We start from the raw sequence: 12,943 nt of genomic DNA, 5'->3' as shown, positions 1-12,943 counted from the left end.
CTGCTCTGCTCACCGGGACAGGAACGAATGTCGATTTTGAGGTCGATACCCGAATGCGTGGTGAATGCAACTGAACGAACGATGGAAAGAGAGGAAAGAAACCGGCCACGACAGGAGCGCGGGACAGATTTGAGTCTGATATGATGAGAGAATCCTAGCCGATGGGCGTTTGCCACAATAAAAATGCCGAACTGGATTGCTGCTAGTACAGACGTGACCCGGCCAGTCCGATTCTTAGTGCAAGTTGGCCTTGTAGTGCGGTGCAAGGCGCAGGAGTGGTAAGTGTAGCAGCGGCAGTACCTAGCAGTACGGAGCGCTGACAGACGACGGAGAGAGGGAATGCGTATGTGGTTGTGTGTGTGTGGTTGTGTGTGTGTGGTTGTGTGTGTGTGTGTGTGTGTGTATGTGTGTGTTTGAGTGTTGTGTGTGAGTGAGAGGGAAGGAAATAAAATAAGAAAGGGAGAGAGGGCTGATGTTGATCGAGGGTGGTAACGAGGCGAGGCTCGTGTCTTGTCCCTGTGTTTTCTCTTGGGCTGTTGCGACTGTCGTAAGACACAACCTGTGCGGGCTGCTGGGTTGGGTTGGGTTTGGGGTCCAGTCGGGTTGGGACGTGGACTACGAGGCCAAGTCTGATTACCTACCTACCTACCCTCAGGAGAGGAAGATAGGAGACACAGAGGGACGAGGCGAGGGGCGGAGGACCGGGGGACGAGATGGAACGCAGTTGAAAAATGGAGGGACAGGAAAGGGGGGGAGAAAAGACGAGGGCTATGAAGGAGAAGAAGTGTGCGCTCGAGTTGTCGAAGGAAGGGAAGAGAGAAAGGAAGGAAGGAAGAAGGGCGCGTGGTGTACGGTACCTAGGTAGTAGGTAGGGTGGGAATCTGGGAGACGACAAGATGTGGGAAAAGCAGGAACCCAGGAAAAAGATGGGAAACTACAAAATGGAAATGGAGCACATGGCAATTTTCAGTCGCGGGGCATGGATATTTGGTGGCAGTAGCAGGTGATGGAATGGACACCCTACCCTGGAGGAAGAGGCATCCATTCGCATTCCCACCAAAACCGGCTGCTGCTTGCTTGCTTGCTAGGTAATTACCTACCGGTATGCACTAAGGTACCTAGGTAAGCTAGCTAGTTTATCTGCCTGTCTTGCAACCTTTGTTCCACTTGGCCGCCGGCCTTCAAATAAATATCTTGGGCTCTGCCTCCCTTTGGATTCTCTTCTCAAAGTACCCATCTACCTACCTAGTCATTCTCCAACTCCCATTGCGCCGCCGTCCATGCTGGTGGGCCACCACCCGGTGTTGTAGTCTCCGAGCTGAACCCCCAGGGGCTTCGCACAGCGATCCTCCCCTGGGAGGTGCTAGCTAGGGCGCTACGATCCGGAGCAAATGCCCCGGAGGTTTCTGCACGAGTAGAAGACGCCGTGGAATTTGGTCCTGTTTGGAGTCATACAACAACGGGTCTCGGGTGGAGAACAACCGCCTTTGGGCTCTGGCATGACTAGCTACCGCCCACCTTTAGGTATACAGAGTATTCCGTAGACATATAGTAGATGATCATCCAGCGGGTGGTGTATGTGTACTGGCCGCTGGTAAGGGTCCTACAGAGCTCCCAACTCCCGCAGCTTTCGCCGCCGAACGGAGAGCCAGGATTACATAATGGCTTGCCCACCTGGGCACGGCAGCTAAACTAAACGAGCAGCTAGCAAGCACCTCGCAGCAGCTGGCTCAGTGGGGATTTGACAGCTTGCTGACTTACTGACCCCCAATACGCTAACATTCATCCATCCTTGCGGGCCCTGCGCGCGCCGTGCTTTTTGCCTTTACCTCGCTCGAGTGGTGAAGATGCTGAAGATTTCCCCTTCGTTGCCTTTACAACAACAACAACAACTACTACTACTACTGCTATTACTACGACTACCACTCCACTCAGGTACCGTAGGTACGCTACTCGCTCCGTCTTTGGTGAAACCCATCTGGCATTTGTTTGACACGATGGTCTGAACTTGGGCTAGCAGACGCTATTTAAAGTTGAATCATGATGTCATTGACTGACTTGCGTCAATTTAGGCTGTAACTTTCCATTCACGCATCTTGTGCCCTATTGCCAGATTGAATCTTCTGCCTGACAACTTGTCGCCGGCTATTGCAAGAAACTCAGTCTAGCCGGCCACCTTTCGTCCCACTCGGTATAAAGCGCCTTTAGGCGCAGTTGCAACGCCGCAGCTCTTCCTCCTTCAGACAACGGATAAGAGACGCAATAGGGTCTTGGGGACGAACGGAACGGAATCAAAGAGTGGGGGGAGGGAAACCGGGGGCGTATGGCTGTGAGGCTGTCTGTGCCTTTTGTCCACCGGATATACGTCTAGCTGCGCAGGAGCATTTTGCAAAGGCTGGCCTGGATAGGCGTCCGTCTCATCCTTTATTGGCGTCAGTTGCAATAGTCAGTCCGCGGTTTTTGCGCCATATATAGGTATTTCGCTGGCTGAGACCCCGCAAGCTTTCGACCGACGCTATCCCGGCCACCGTGGGGGCCTGGTGTGCCGGGAGCCGGGGGCCTGGAACCTGGAGCCTGATCCTAGTAGGCATGCATTATCCACCCACCGAAGGGAAGGCACTTCTTAATAAGTCTTATCGTCAGGCGCGAAGTCACGCTTTTTCGCATCTGTTGCCTACACGCGTGCCATTCCCAGTGTCCCCAGAGCTCGCGTCAAATCCCACCCATGTCCAACACCCTCCATCCACGCCCACCTCGAGCGACCTACACCGATTGTAGCCTGGTGCAAGGCAGCGAGCGGTAATACCCAATTGCCAGGAAGCACAAAACTGAGTGCCATCTCCCCTTTAAGCTTCCATTTAGACTTCTCCTCGACACTACTGACCCTGCACGACCGAATCATACACGCCCTGGATTCGCCCGGCATTTGGCCCTGAGAGGCACCGCCCGCCATGTCCAAGATCGATAAGCTGTCCGTCCAGGGCATCCGCTCTTTTGGCGGCAGCCGCGAAACTATTTCATTCTACACCCCCCTGACCCTTATCGTCGGGTACAACGGCTCCGGGAAGACCACCATTATCGAGTGTCTCAAGTACGCCACTACCGGCGAACAGCCCCCCAACAGCAAGGGCGGTGCCTTCGTCCATGACCCCAAGGTTCGTATCTTGCCCTCCGTCCACTGCAAATCCCCGTCGGTGAATTGCGGCTAACGCTTCCTAGTTGTGCGGTGAGAAGGAGGTTCTGGCCCAGGTCAAGCTTGCATTCACTTCGACAAGTGGCCATAAGTGCGTCTCTACGCGTAGTTTGCAGTTGACCGTCAAGAAGAACTCCCGATCTCTCAAGACTCTCGAAGGATCACTGGTCTACAACAACAATGGCGAGCGTACCGTCATCTCGTCCAGAGTCGCCCAGATGGATGAGTTCATCCCGAGGGAACTTGGTGTTTCCAGAGCCATCCTCGACTACGTCATCTTCTGCCACCAGGACGAGTCTCTATGGCCCATGAGCGAGCCTGCCGCCCTGAAGAAGCAATTTGACCAGATCTTTGAGGCCATGCGATATACCAAAGCCATCGACAACCTCAAGGTCCTCAGAAAGAAGCAGGGCGAAGAACTGGCTAAGCTGAAAATTTTTGAGGAACAAGACCGAATCAACAAAGAGAAGGGCGATCGCGCAGAGAAGCGCTCCATGGCATTGCAGAACGATATCGAGGAGTCCCGGGAAAAGTGCACCGCCCTCACCCTCGAGATGGAAGAGCTGCAGGAGCAGATCCGTGAGAAACACGAGCAGGCCAACAGCTACCTAAATATCGTCAACGACCTCAAGTTCAAGAGGGATCAGCTCGCTTATCGCGAAAGCTCCATTGCGGATATCAAAATGACTCTTGAGGAGCTTTCCGAGGACGACGCGTACCTGGAGAATGCGCTCGCTCAGTACGAGGAGCGCATGGCCCTCTACGAGGAAGAAGCGAACGAAAACAAGGCCCAGTATGCCGAGCTGCAGAATGATCTAGCCGAGTCCCGTCGCGAGCTTTCTGCCAAGCTTGCAGAGCAGGGCAAGCATCAGTCCGACAAGGACAAATACGAACGCCAGCTTCAGTCCCGCATGCAGCTGGTCCGGGACGCCGCAGGGCTTCACGGGTTCCGTGGCTATGACGGCGACCTCAAGGATACTCAAATCAAGGCCTTTAACGAGCGCATCCAAAAGCTACTGGCCGAGAAGAAGCGCGACCTCGATCGGACACAAAAAGAGAATGCGCGCGAGCTGGATGAAGCGACGAGCGTCATCACCGAGCTCGAGGGCCGCAAGGCAACGACAACTCAGAACCGCGTCTTCGCCAAGCAGCGGATGGGTGCCATCGACAAGCGAATCAACGTCTTGCAGATGGACATTAACCGGCTGGACATTGACGAGGGCGCCAAGGCCATTCTCGATAGCCAGTTTGAGGATGTTGAGAGCCGGCTGAAAAAGGCAAATGAGTCCTTGGCCAACGCCGACTACGACAACCAGCTTCAGCAGGAGAACGAGAAGCTGTGGCAGCTCGAGAGTGAGAATGAGAAGCTTGGCCGCGAATTGATGGAGTGCACGCGGCTTGCGTCTGAGCGGGCGCAGTTGGACTTGCGGAAGAAGGAACTGTCAGATCGCAAGCGCAAACTTGATACCCTCACCAACACATGGAAGCCCAAGTTGGACACGCACGTTGGCACCGCATGGCAGACAGACACCCTCGAAGCCAAGTTCCACGAGGCCTTGAAGCACCAAAACAGGATTGTCGCCGAAGCTCGCCAGAAGCGGGATTCGGTGAGGGACAAGCAGCAGAAGGTTGACTTTAGACTGAAGAATGCCAAAGATGTTGGCGCCAAAAATTCAGATGAAGCACAGCGCTGCCGCATTGCCGTCGTCAGTGCCTTGCAGGCGGTCCGAGACGGTGCCACCATCGATGACTACGAGGAAGAAGTCAAGATGCATGAAGAGGACGTGGAGACATACGCCACCGATATCAGCCTCTTGGACGCCCTGGCAGACTACTACCGCGGCTGCCAGAAGACCCTGCTGGAGAAGAACAAGTGTCGACTTTGCGACCGCAGCTTCGATGACAAATCGAATGTCTCTAAGTCTCGGTTCTCAGACAAGCTAATCAAGTTCCTTGACCCCAACAAGAAGGAAAAAGCAGAGGAGGATCTTGCCAACTCCACTGCCTTACTTGATTCCCTGCGCAAGGTCAAGGCGCAGTACGAGACATACCAGAGACTGATGGCAGAGCTCCCTTCTGTGGAAGAAGAGGTTGCTTTCCTTTCGTCTGAATGCGAAACTCTGGAACGACAGCTGGAGGAGCACGATGCCATCGTCAGTGCTGAGGAAGGCAAGCTGACCGATATTGAGTCTCTCAACAAGACCGTCATCAGCATCACCCAAGCCCTCAAGGACATCAGGGACTCCGAGGCGCAGGTCGACAGAATTATGACTCAACAGTCGTCCGGCACGGTCAGCAGAAGCGCCGACGAGATCCACGAACTCCAAGCGTCTTGCAACGAGCAAATCAGATCAATGAAGAACAAAATCTCCAAGACGACGTCAGATCGCCAACGGATGAAGGACCTGATCAACTCGCTCGAGCTGGAGAAGAGTGAGCTCCGAAACAACCTGAGCAAGGCCCTCAATCAATTGGAGCGCAAGAAGGACTTCCAAAATCAGATCCAGACCCTGAAGGAGGACCAGGTCCATCAGCGAGATCTGATCAGCCGAGCTGATCAGGAATTGGAATCCATCGAGCCCGAGATCGCTGAGGCCAGATCAGTCCGAGACGACACCTTGCGGCGTGGTCGTGCAAAGGAGCAGGCTATTGCCGAAGAGCGAGACAAAGTTGCTGACTCGGTGACGGAGCTGAAGATGGTCGAGAACGACATCCAAGACTACATTGACCGCGGCGGCCCCTCTAATCTGGCAGCGAATCAGCGTGCCATCGCGAGTCTTGAGAAGTCGATTGCTTCGCTGGACAAGGAAATCTCGGACTTGACTGTGCGAACCAATAAGCTGAAGCAGGACATTGACAATGGCGACCGCAAGAAGCAGAACATCAGCAACAACCTGAAGTACCGCCAGAATCTGCTGCAGCTCGAGATCCTCCGTCGAGACATCGAGGAGCTGGAGTCCCGCGACGCCGACGAGGACTACAGGACGCTGATCACCGAAGCGAAACAGTTGGAAAACCGCCACAATCGGCTGGTTGCCGACCGCGGCTCCATCATGGGTCAGATGAAGACCAAGGACGAGGAACTCGAGCGGCTCCTACTCGAGTGGGAGCAAGAGTACAAGAGCGCTGCCAAGAAATACCGCGAGTCGCACATTAAGGTCGAGACGACCAAGGCAGCCATCGAAGACTTGGGCCGGTACATCTCGGCCCTGGACACGGCCATCATGCGATATCACAGCCTGAAGATGGAGGAGGTCAATCGCATCGCCGGCGAACTGTGGCAGAGCACGTATCAGGGCACCGATATTGACACGATTCTCATCCGCTCCGACAACGAGAACGCGACGACGGGCCGGCGCTCGTACAACTACCGTGTCTGCATGGTCAAGCAAGACACGGAGATGGATATGCGCGGCCGCTGTTCGGCAGGCCAGAAGGTGCTCGCCAGCATCATCATCCGCCTCGCTCTAGCCGAGAGCTTCGGCGTCAACTGCGGCCTCATTGCTCTCGACGAGCCGACGACCAACCTGGACAAGGACAACATCAAGAGCCTAGCCGAGAGCCTGCACGCCATCATCAAGGCCCGCCAAGCCCAAAGCAACTTCCAGCTCATCGTCATCACCCACGACGAAGAGTTCCTGCGGCACATGCGCTGCAACGACTTTTGCGACAGCTTCTTCCGCGTCCGGAGGGACGACAAGCAGAACAGCGTCATTACGAAGGAGAGCATCACGAGGGTTTTGTAAAGCATTACATGATGGGGTGTACGCGGGCGCTGGGTTGGCGATTGGGGAATCCGTGGGCTCGCTTTTACGATGTGGATCATGACAAGTACGGCGTCTGGAATGGAGGGGGGTTATTTGTTTTTTCTGCCTTCAATGCCACATACCTAATTGCTCATGTAGTTAGTGGAGAGGGCCTACTTGTGCCAAAATCCCAGCATTTGAGCCTTTGCACAATGACACCTCATCGACTGGTAAAACTTTTACTTTCACGCCGTTTTGTAATGTTTTGTATCCCCAAACCCCTTCTTGCTCCAAGCCAAGAGGGTAGGTCGAATCACGTTGCGTGTCCGTTTTCACTATGTACATTTGTACTAAACGCGCCAAAAAACATATATTCACGACACTCAGCGATTCGGGAACGAGCTCGATAGGAAACGGGGGGTTGGCGAGGGTCCGGTGGAAGCGGTTCATGGTATCATAGTCTCTCCCCCCAACACGTAACGCGGCGACAACTCCCCTAGTAAAACATCAAACGTGCGACGACGCACCCCCCTCAACTGTCCGCCGCGGTGTCCTCCGTCTTCGTGTCGGGCTCAGCTGCGGCGGTCTCGGCTCCAGCCGTCACGGTCCCGTCCTTCACCGCCTTGCCCTCCTCCTCCTCCTCCTCCTTCTTACCCTTCCCCGGCGAGTCAGCCGTGGAGGCCTCTGGCGCGCCCCCAGCCACGTCGCCCTCATGCTCCTTGACCTTCTTGCTCGCGAGGCCGTCGAGCTCCTCGTCGGCGTCGCGCTTCGGATGCGACGTGGCGCTCGTATCGGACGCCGCGTCGTCGACGGCTGCCTCGACAGGCCCCTCTTCCTCCGTGGCGGCTGTGGCGGTGTTCTCCTTCTCCGCGTCTTCGAGCGAGGGCGTGGTGTGCGTCTGTTCGGCCTTTCGGCCCACCGCGGCCTCGACGTCGATGCCCTGCATCTCGAGGCCGGGTCCGCCGCTGGTGAAGCTTGTCGTCTCACTCTGCGGGCCGAGGTCGCCGACGCCAATCTCCTCGGGCCCGCGAGCGTGCGGAACCTCGTTCTCTTCTTCGGCGCCGGTGTCCTGCTCCCGCCCCTGCTGTTCCTGGTCCTGCCGCTCGGGGCTGGCGGCTCTGCCGTCGTCCCCGCTCCGCAGGGCGGCGGCATGCTGTGCTTCTTCTGCTTGTCGCACTAGTTGGTTGACTGGAACGACGCCCTGCTCCTGCTCCTGTCGCAGTAACTCACCTTGTGTTATCGCGCGGTTGCTGTTGCTCGCACCCATGGACGGTATGCCGTTGACGCTAACGCTGACCGTCTCGATACTGCCGACGCCATTAGGACCGTCAATGGTCTCTGTCGACTCGGTGCGGATCTCGGCCGGGCCGCCCCCATTGGAAGAGCCCGGTGAGGAAGATCCCGGGCTCCCACGGCGGGTGAGCCAGGGAATCGGGGTTAGTAGGGCGCCACCGAGAGCTTCGTCCGTGCCGACGGTTGAGGCGACCGAGTTCGTCGAGTTGCTCCAGGCCACGGCCGCGGCCGGGTTCTCCTGGCCATTAGCGCCGCCGTTAGACAGCAGGGTCATGGTGGACATGTCCGGGATGGCCGGCGGGAGCGGGTAGGTGTTTGCGCCGCTGGTGACGTGAACCACACGGTCGACGGCGTGCAGGTACGAGGCTAGGTGGCGGTAATGGCGGCGCGGCTCGAGCACAAGCTCGGCAAGGCGTTGGATCGTATGCGGCGGGTACTTGGGAAAGGTCGACAGGACGGTGTTGATCTCCTCGAGCATGGCCACGATCTGGGCGGGGAGAGACCCCGGGGCGGCGGCGGCAGATGATGCATCGGCGGCAGTGTTGGCGGCTTCGCTTACGACGGGGATCGTCGATGACGACGGGACTTTGGACTTGCTGTTCTCTTTGTCGGCGTCCTGCGAGGAGGGCAGGCTGCTGGCGGGTTCGATGGAGGAGGAAGGGAGCGGCGAGAGGAGTCGCGGTTGTTGACCTGACGCGTTAATTGGTTGAGGAGGGGTGGGCAGGTTCGGAATAGGAAATTCATTATGGGCGATCTAGACATTCGCGATGCGAACTGGTGAGCGCGCCCTACCCAGAAGGTTTCCAAACATGTGCGGCCATGGAGTTATTCGGACGAGCCGGTCGATTCGAGACGGGATGGTTGGGGAGATGGACGTGGCGGACGTACCTTATCTAGCCTCGAGATGATTCCCTGCGATAGGGCGGGCCATAGACCGCTATTGCAGCTCGTGGTTAGCAGCTGAGCATCAGGATGACGAGACAGGGGGGCGTTTTTCTTTCCGACATACTAATCCATTTGGCCACCCGTCGCGACCGTCCGCAAGAGGTCCTCGTCGACCTCAATCTCCATTTTGGCGGGTTTGCGGGTGTCGGGAGAGTTGGTGGTGGATGAATGGTCAGCCTCCTCCCACTGACGTCGCGTGCTTGTGAAAAAGCGCGACCGGCAGGAACAGAGGGTGGTGCTAAGGGCGGGAGATACGCTTACAATTCGCCCCTCGCATCCAAAAATGATAGACCCCGAAAAAATGAGCGGCTTAAGAACGGAGAGGGAACACTAATCGAAGTAGCAATGGAGAAAGGATTAGGCACATCCGGCCAGTGCTCTTTCCTCAGCAATGATCAATTGCAGAAAAACAGCTGCGGAGCGCAAAACCATTAGGTGTGTTGGAAATGCAAAAATAGATATCATGATCGATGCAGGGATCGAACCTGCGATCCTCTGCGTGTAAAGCAGATGCCTTGAACCGCTGGGCCAATCGACCGTGTTGCTTGTGAAATTCAGGCATGTCCTGATATATGTATACATCTAATTTCGATCTGCAATGGCCGAGGGAGAGGATTCACGTACCTCCAGATCTTGGAGCTAAGGTCGCCACAAACCACCCTTTAAAATAATTGGATAAGCACCATTAAATACTTCAAGATGTATTCCATCTTGCTTGTGCTTTTTATCTCACCTGGAGCAGTTGGTTCGAAGTGCAGGTGAAAGAACGGATAGAGAGCAGTATTCAGCGAAGTGGGCACTTTTCGTCGCCCAATGATGACCCGCTTCGCACGGTACCCACCAGCCGAGCTCGGTACGGACGTCACGCCGAGCAAAACGAGAAGCTCCAAAAGCTCTCCCGCAAACAAAACACCAAAACCACCGCAACAGCACACCATGCGAGGTCTCCGCGCACCCAGATCGCTCCTACATGGCGCCAATGGCATTCTACAAGCTTCTCGAAGGTGGTTCCCTCCTCCCAGATCCCGCGCAGACAAGGAAAACCCCCAATTGACCAAGACACAGCCAGGCGCAGGCGCCGCTCGCGGCCCGCCTGATCACAGCGTCCGACGCCCTCGCGCCGACTAGGACGACGACGACCGCAGCCCCTCTCGCGACACGCCCCTTCTCGCACTCTGCCCCTCTCCAGAAGGAGAAGAGGAAGTCCCGGCAGTCTCCGACCTACGACTCGGCTGAGATCGTCTCTCGGACCTCCCACACCGTCGACGATGCCGACCACGACGACCTCCCCGGCTCCAAGCACCCGAAGCCCGACCCGGCCGACCCCCTCAACTTCGCCGACGTCGCCTCGCGTCTCGCGTCCCTCGCCGCCCACCACACCGAGGTCCTCAAGCTGCTCCAGTCTGGCGACCGCTTCTCCCCGGACGCTATCGGCGCCCTGGCCGTCCAGCCCAACCGCAAGGACCCGACGACCTACCCCCTCCGTGAGCTAGCCGAGATCGTGCCCCGGCCCGGTGGCCGTACCGTCTCCCTCCTCCTCCACGAGAAGGAATACATCAAGCCCGTCATGGCCGCCGTCCAGGCCTCGCCCGACTTCAACCAACAGCCGCAGCGCGACCCGGACAACGAGCTCGAGCTCGTCCTCAAGGTCGAGGCGACCAACAAGGACGCCGTCGTCCGCCGGGCCAAGGACGCCGCCCAGGCCTGGCGGGAGAAGATGCGCGCCGTCACAGAGAAGCGCAAGAAGGTCCACGCCAAGTGGCAGAAGGATAGGGCTATCGTGCCCGACCTGAAGAAGCGGGCCGACAAGGAGCTGCAGAAGCTGCAGGACAAGGAGATGAAGGTCGTCGACGCGGCGGAGCAGCAGGCCGTCAGGAAGATCCAGGGCTGAGGCTGATCTCTGACGAATTCTCAGTTGGTCCTTCTTCTCACAGCTGGAGAAACCCTCCCTCGAACGCGGGAGCGCCATGTACATGAATGTTGTGAAACGGGGCATCTTTTCTGCCCCTGTTACCAAGGTATGCATGGCAGGAAAGAAAGAAACAAAAAAAGGCTTGAAACGTCCGGTCTATAGTGTACAGTAGAAGAGACTTTTGCATCTAAATGTACAACTTTTTTTTGTGTCTTTTTCAACTCTCCCCTCTAATCCTACAATGCTCGTCTTCCTCGACTCGCTCGTCCACTGCATACGTTTATGTGGTTACAATTGTGTTGGAAAGGTCCTTAAGCACTCGCGGTCTTGTCCCTAGCAGCAGGCATACCCTTGGCCACCAACGCCGCAATCTTGCCGTCAAACTTGCGCCCATCGACCTCCCTGTATGTTTCGTTGACCAGGTGCGACTCCCTCGCCATGTTCACCGGGTCCCGGCTGCCCCGCTCCACGAACTGGGGTGTCACATGCCGTCCCTTGACGACGCGGTCGATGATGTACTCCCGCAGGGCCTGGCTCGCGCCCTCCTCGACCTTCGTGGCCAGCAAGGCGTTGACCTTGGCGCTCGTTGCCGCATCGTCCTCGGGCGCCGCCCGCACGTCCCCGAGGAATTTGTCTCTCTCGGCTAGGTCGCTGAAGAAGTACGTCCCCTTGTCTTGGAGCATAAGATCCGTTGTCGTGCGCTGCGTGTTGGACCAGTGGTCGGGCGTGTAGTGCGCACCGCCCGCCACATCGCGGAGGGATCGCATGACGGCGGCCGGCGCGGCGACGGCAGATGATGCGCTGGTTACTGGCAAGGACGGGGTGAACCCCAGCAGCCCCTCGACGCTCACGGAGGGGGTGAAGGCCTCGGGCAGGAACCTCTGGTCGCGCGCCCGGATGTAGGTGTGCTCCTCCGCTGTCTCGGGGCGGAAGAAGCGCTCGTACACCGAGGCGCGGTCGGCCTTCCTATCCTCCTCGTTGGTCCAGTCCTCGCCCTCTCTTGTGGGTTTTCGGCCGCCGCGGCCGCCACGGCCTTCGCCGCCGCCACGGCCTCCGCGTCCTCTTGTCCCTCCCCCACGGGCCCCAAAGCCGCCTCGTCCGCCGAAGCCACCACGTCCACCGAAGCCACCACGTCCACGGCCGCCGAAGCCGCCCCGGCTAGGTCCTTCGGAGAACCCCGAGGGGAGGTTGCGTCCGCCGCGTCCGCCGTGCCCGAATGCCTGCGGCAACTTCACGAAATTGGTTCCGCCGAGGCCGCCGCGGTTGGGCAGGGTCCTGATACCGACGACATTGGGTTTCGCGTCGCCGCCGGCCGCATTGTTGCTTGCTCCGCCGGAACGGGGTCCGCCTCTTAGAAGCTGGCCAATCTCACTAGACGCGGCGCGGGATCGCTCTCGTCCGGTCGAGAGGGGCCCTCTCTTGAAAGGGGCAACGCTGCCATTGCCCTTGTTGTCGGAGGAGGGTTCGTCTGCGGCGCGCAATTGCGTAGTGGAAAAGGTTCGGATGCATGTCTTGATGGCGACGACTTCAGGCTTTATACGGCTGCCGGCCGATCGCAGAGCCTGCTGATGCATTTTTGGGCGGATTGGGGGCGGCAGATCCGCGATCGTTGTCTGTCCAAAGTGGTGGTGAGCGTCCTTGCTAAAATCATCAATCTCAGGAGCCATCTGAGAAAAATCTTCGTTACGTAAGCTGTTGAGTGGGATGGGTGCCAATTGATTTGGACACGGACCTGCCCAGGTACCCCCTTAGTATTATAACGCCTCAGGCCACTTACTGAATGGCCAAAAGCTCATGGCAATCATAATGTGCACATTGTCATGACCAAACCAGGCTGTAGGGTCTAGGATATGT

General features: G+C 57.4%; 4 protein-coding genes and 1 non-coding gene across 5 annotated transcripts; 2 read left to right on the top strand and 3 right to left on the bottom strand.

Moving 5' to 3' along the window:
* Positions 1-2,951: 2,951 nt before the first annotated feature.
* LY79DRAFT_668506 (AAA domain-containing protein) lies at positions 2,952-6,939 on the top strand (the record flags this gene model as incomplete). Its single annotated transcript, XM_060563538.1, has 2 exons — positions 2,952-3,155; positions 3,220-6,939. The coding sequence occupies 2 exons, from the start codon at positions 2,952-2,954 to the stop codon at positions 6,937-6,939; spliced, it is 3,924 nt and encodes a 1,307-aa protein (XP_060415676.1).
* A 266-nt stretch (positions 6,940-7,205) lies between these two features.
* On the bottom strand, positions 7,206-9,418 carry LY79DRAFT_130990 (uncharacterized protein). Its single transcript, XM_060550852.1, has 3 exons — positions 9,242-9,418; positions 9,121-9,169; positions 7,206-8,986 (listed from the first exon to the last, which is right to left on the bottom strand). The coding sequence occupies exons 1-3, from the start codon at positions 9,301-9,303 to the stop codon at positions 7,472-7,474; spliced, it is 1,626 nt and encodes a 541-aa protein (XP_060415675.1). The 5' UTR covers positions 9,304-9,418; the 3' UTR covers positions 7,206-7,471.
* Positions 9,419-9,641: 223 nt separating this feature from the next.
* On the bottom strand, positions 9,642-9,715 carry LY79DRAFT_t85. Its single transcript has one exon. It is a non-coding gene; the product is annotated as a tRNA-Val (tRNA).
* A 287-nt stretch (positions 9,716-10,002) lies between these two features.
* Positions 10,003-11,277, top strand: LY79DRAFT_548889 (ribosomal recycling factor). The gene is made up of 2 exons (XM_060557428.1): positions 10,003-10,181; positions 10,243-11,277. Exons 1-2 carry the CDS (start codon positions 10,114-10,116, stop codon positions 11,066-11,068), a joined length of 894 nt encoding a protein of 297 aa, XP_060415674.1. The 5' UTR covers positions 10,003-10,113; the 3' UTR covers positions 11,069-11,277.
* Positions 11,278-12,797, bottom strand: LY79DRAFT_548888 (uncharacterized protein). Its single transcript, XM_060557427.1, has one exon. It carries the CDS (start codon positions 12,754-12,756, stop codon positions 11,401-11,403), a length of 1,356 nt encoding a protein of 451 aa, XP_060415673.1. The 5' UTR covers positions 12,757-12,797; the 3' UTR covers positions 11,278-11,400.
* Positions 12,798-12,943: the final 146 nt, after the last annotated feature.

This window comes from Colletotrichum navitas, assembly GCF_030913465.1.
Source record: "Colletotrichum navitas strain CBS 125086 chromosome Unknown LY79scaffold_19, whole genome shotgun sequence".
NCBI lineage: Eukaryota > Fungi > Ascomycota > Sordariomycetes > Glomerellales > Glomerellaceae > Colletotrichum > Colletotrichum navitas.
The sequence above is the reverse complement of the archived record's forward strand: the minus strand, read 5'-3'. Positions and strand labels throughout refer to the sequence as shown.

Excerpts from the sequence above, each read along its gene's own strand:
- LY79DRAFT_548889 (XM_060557428.1), top strand. The coding sequence starts at position 10,114 with ATGCGAGGTCTCCGCGCACCCAGATCGCTCCTACATGGCGCCAATGGC. Across the intron at positions 10,182-10,242 it reads ATTCTACAAGCTTCTCGAAG|CCAGGCGCAGGCGCCGCTCG; the intron begins GTGGTTCCCTCC and ends ACCAAGACACAG.
- LY79DRAFT_130990 (XM_060550852.1), bottom strand. The coding sequence starts at position 9,303 with ATGGAGATTGAGGTCGACGAGGACCTCTTGCGGACGGTCGCGACGGGT. Across the intron at positions 9,170-9,241 it reads ACGGGTGGCCAAATGGATTA|CGGTCTATGGCCCGCCCTAT; the intron begins GTATGTCGGAAA and ends GAGCTGCAATAG. Across the intron at positions 8,987-9,120 it reads TCATCTCGAGGCTAGATAAG|ATCGCCCATAATGAATTTCC; the intron begins GTACGTCCGCCA and ends GCGAATGTCTAG.
- LY79DRAFT_548888 (XM_060557427.1), bottom strand. The coding sequence starts at position 12,756 with ATGGCTCCTGAGATTGATGATTTTAGCAAGGACGCTCACCACCACTTT.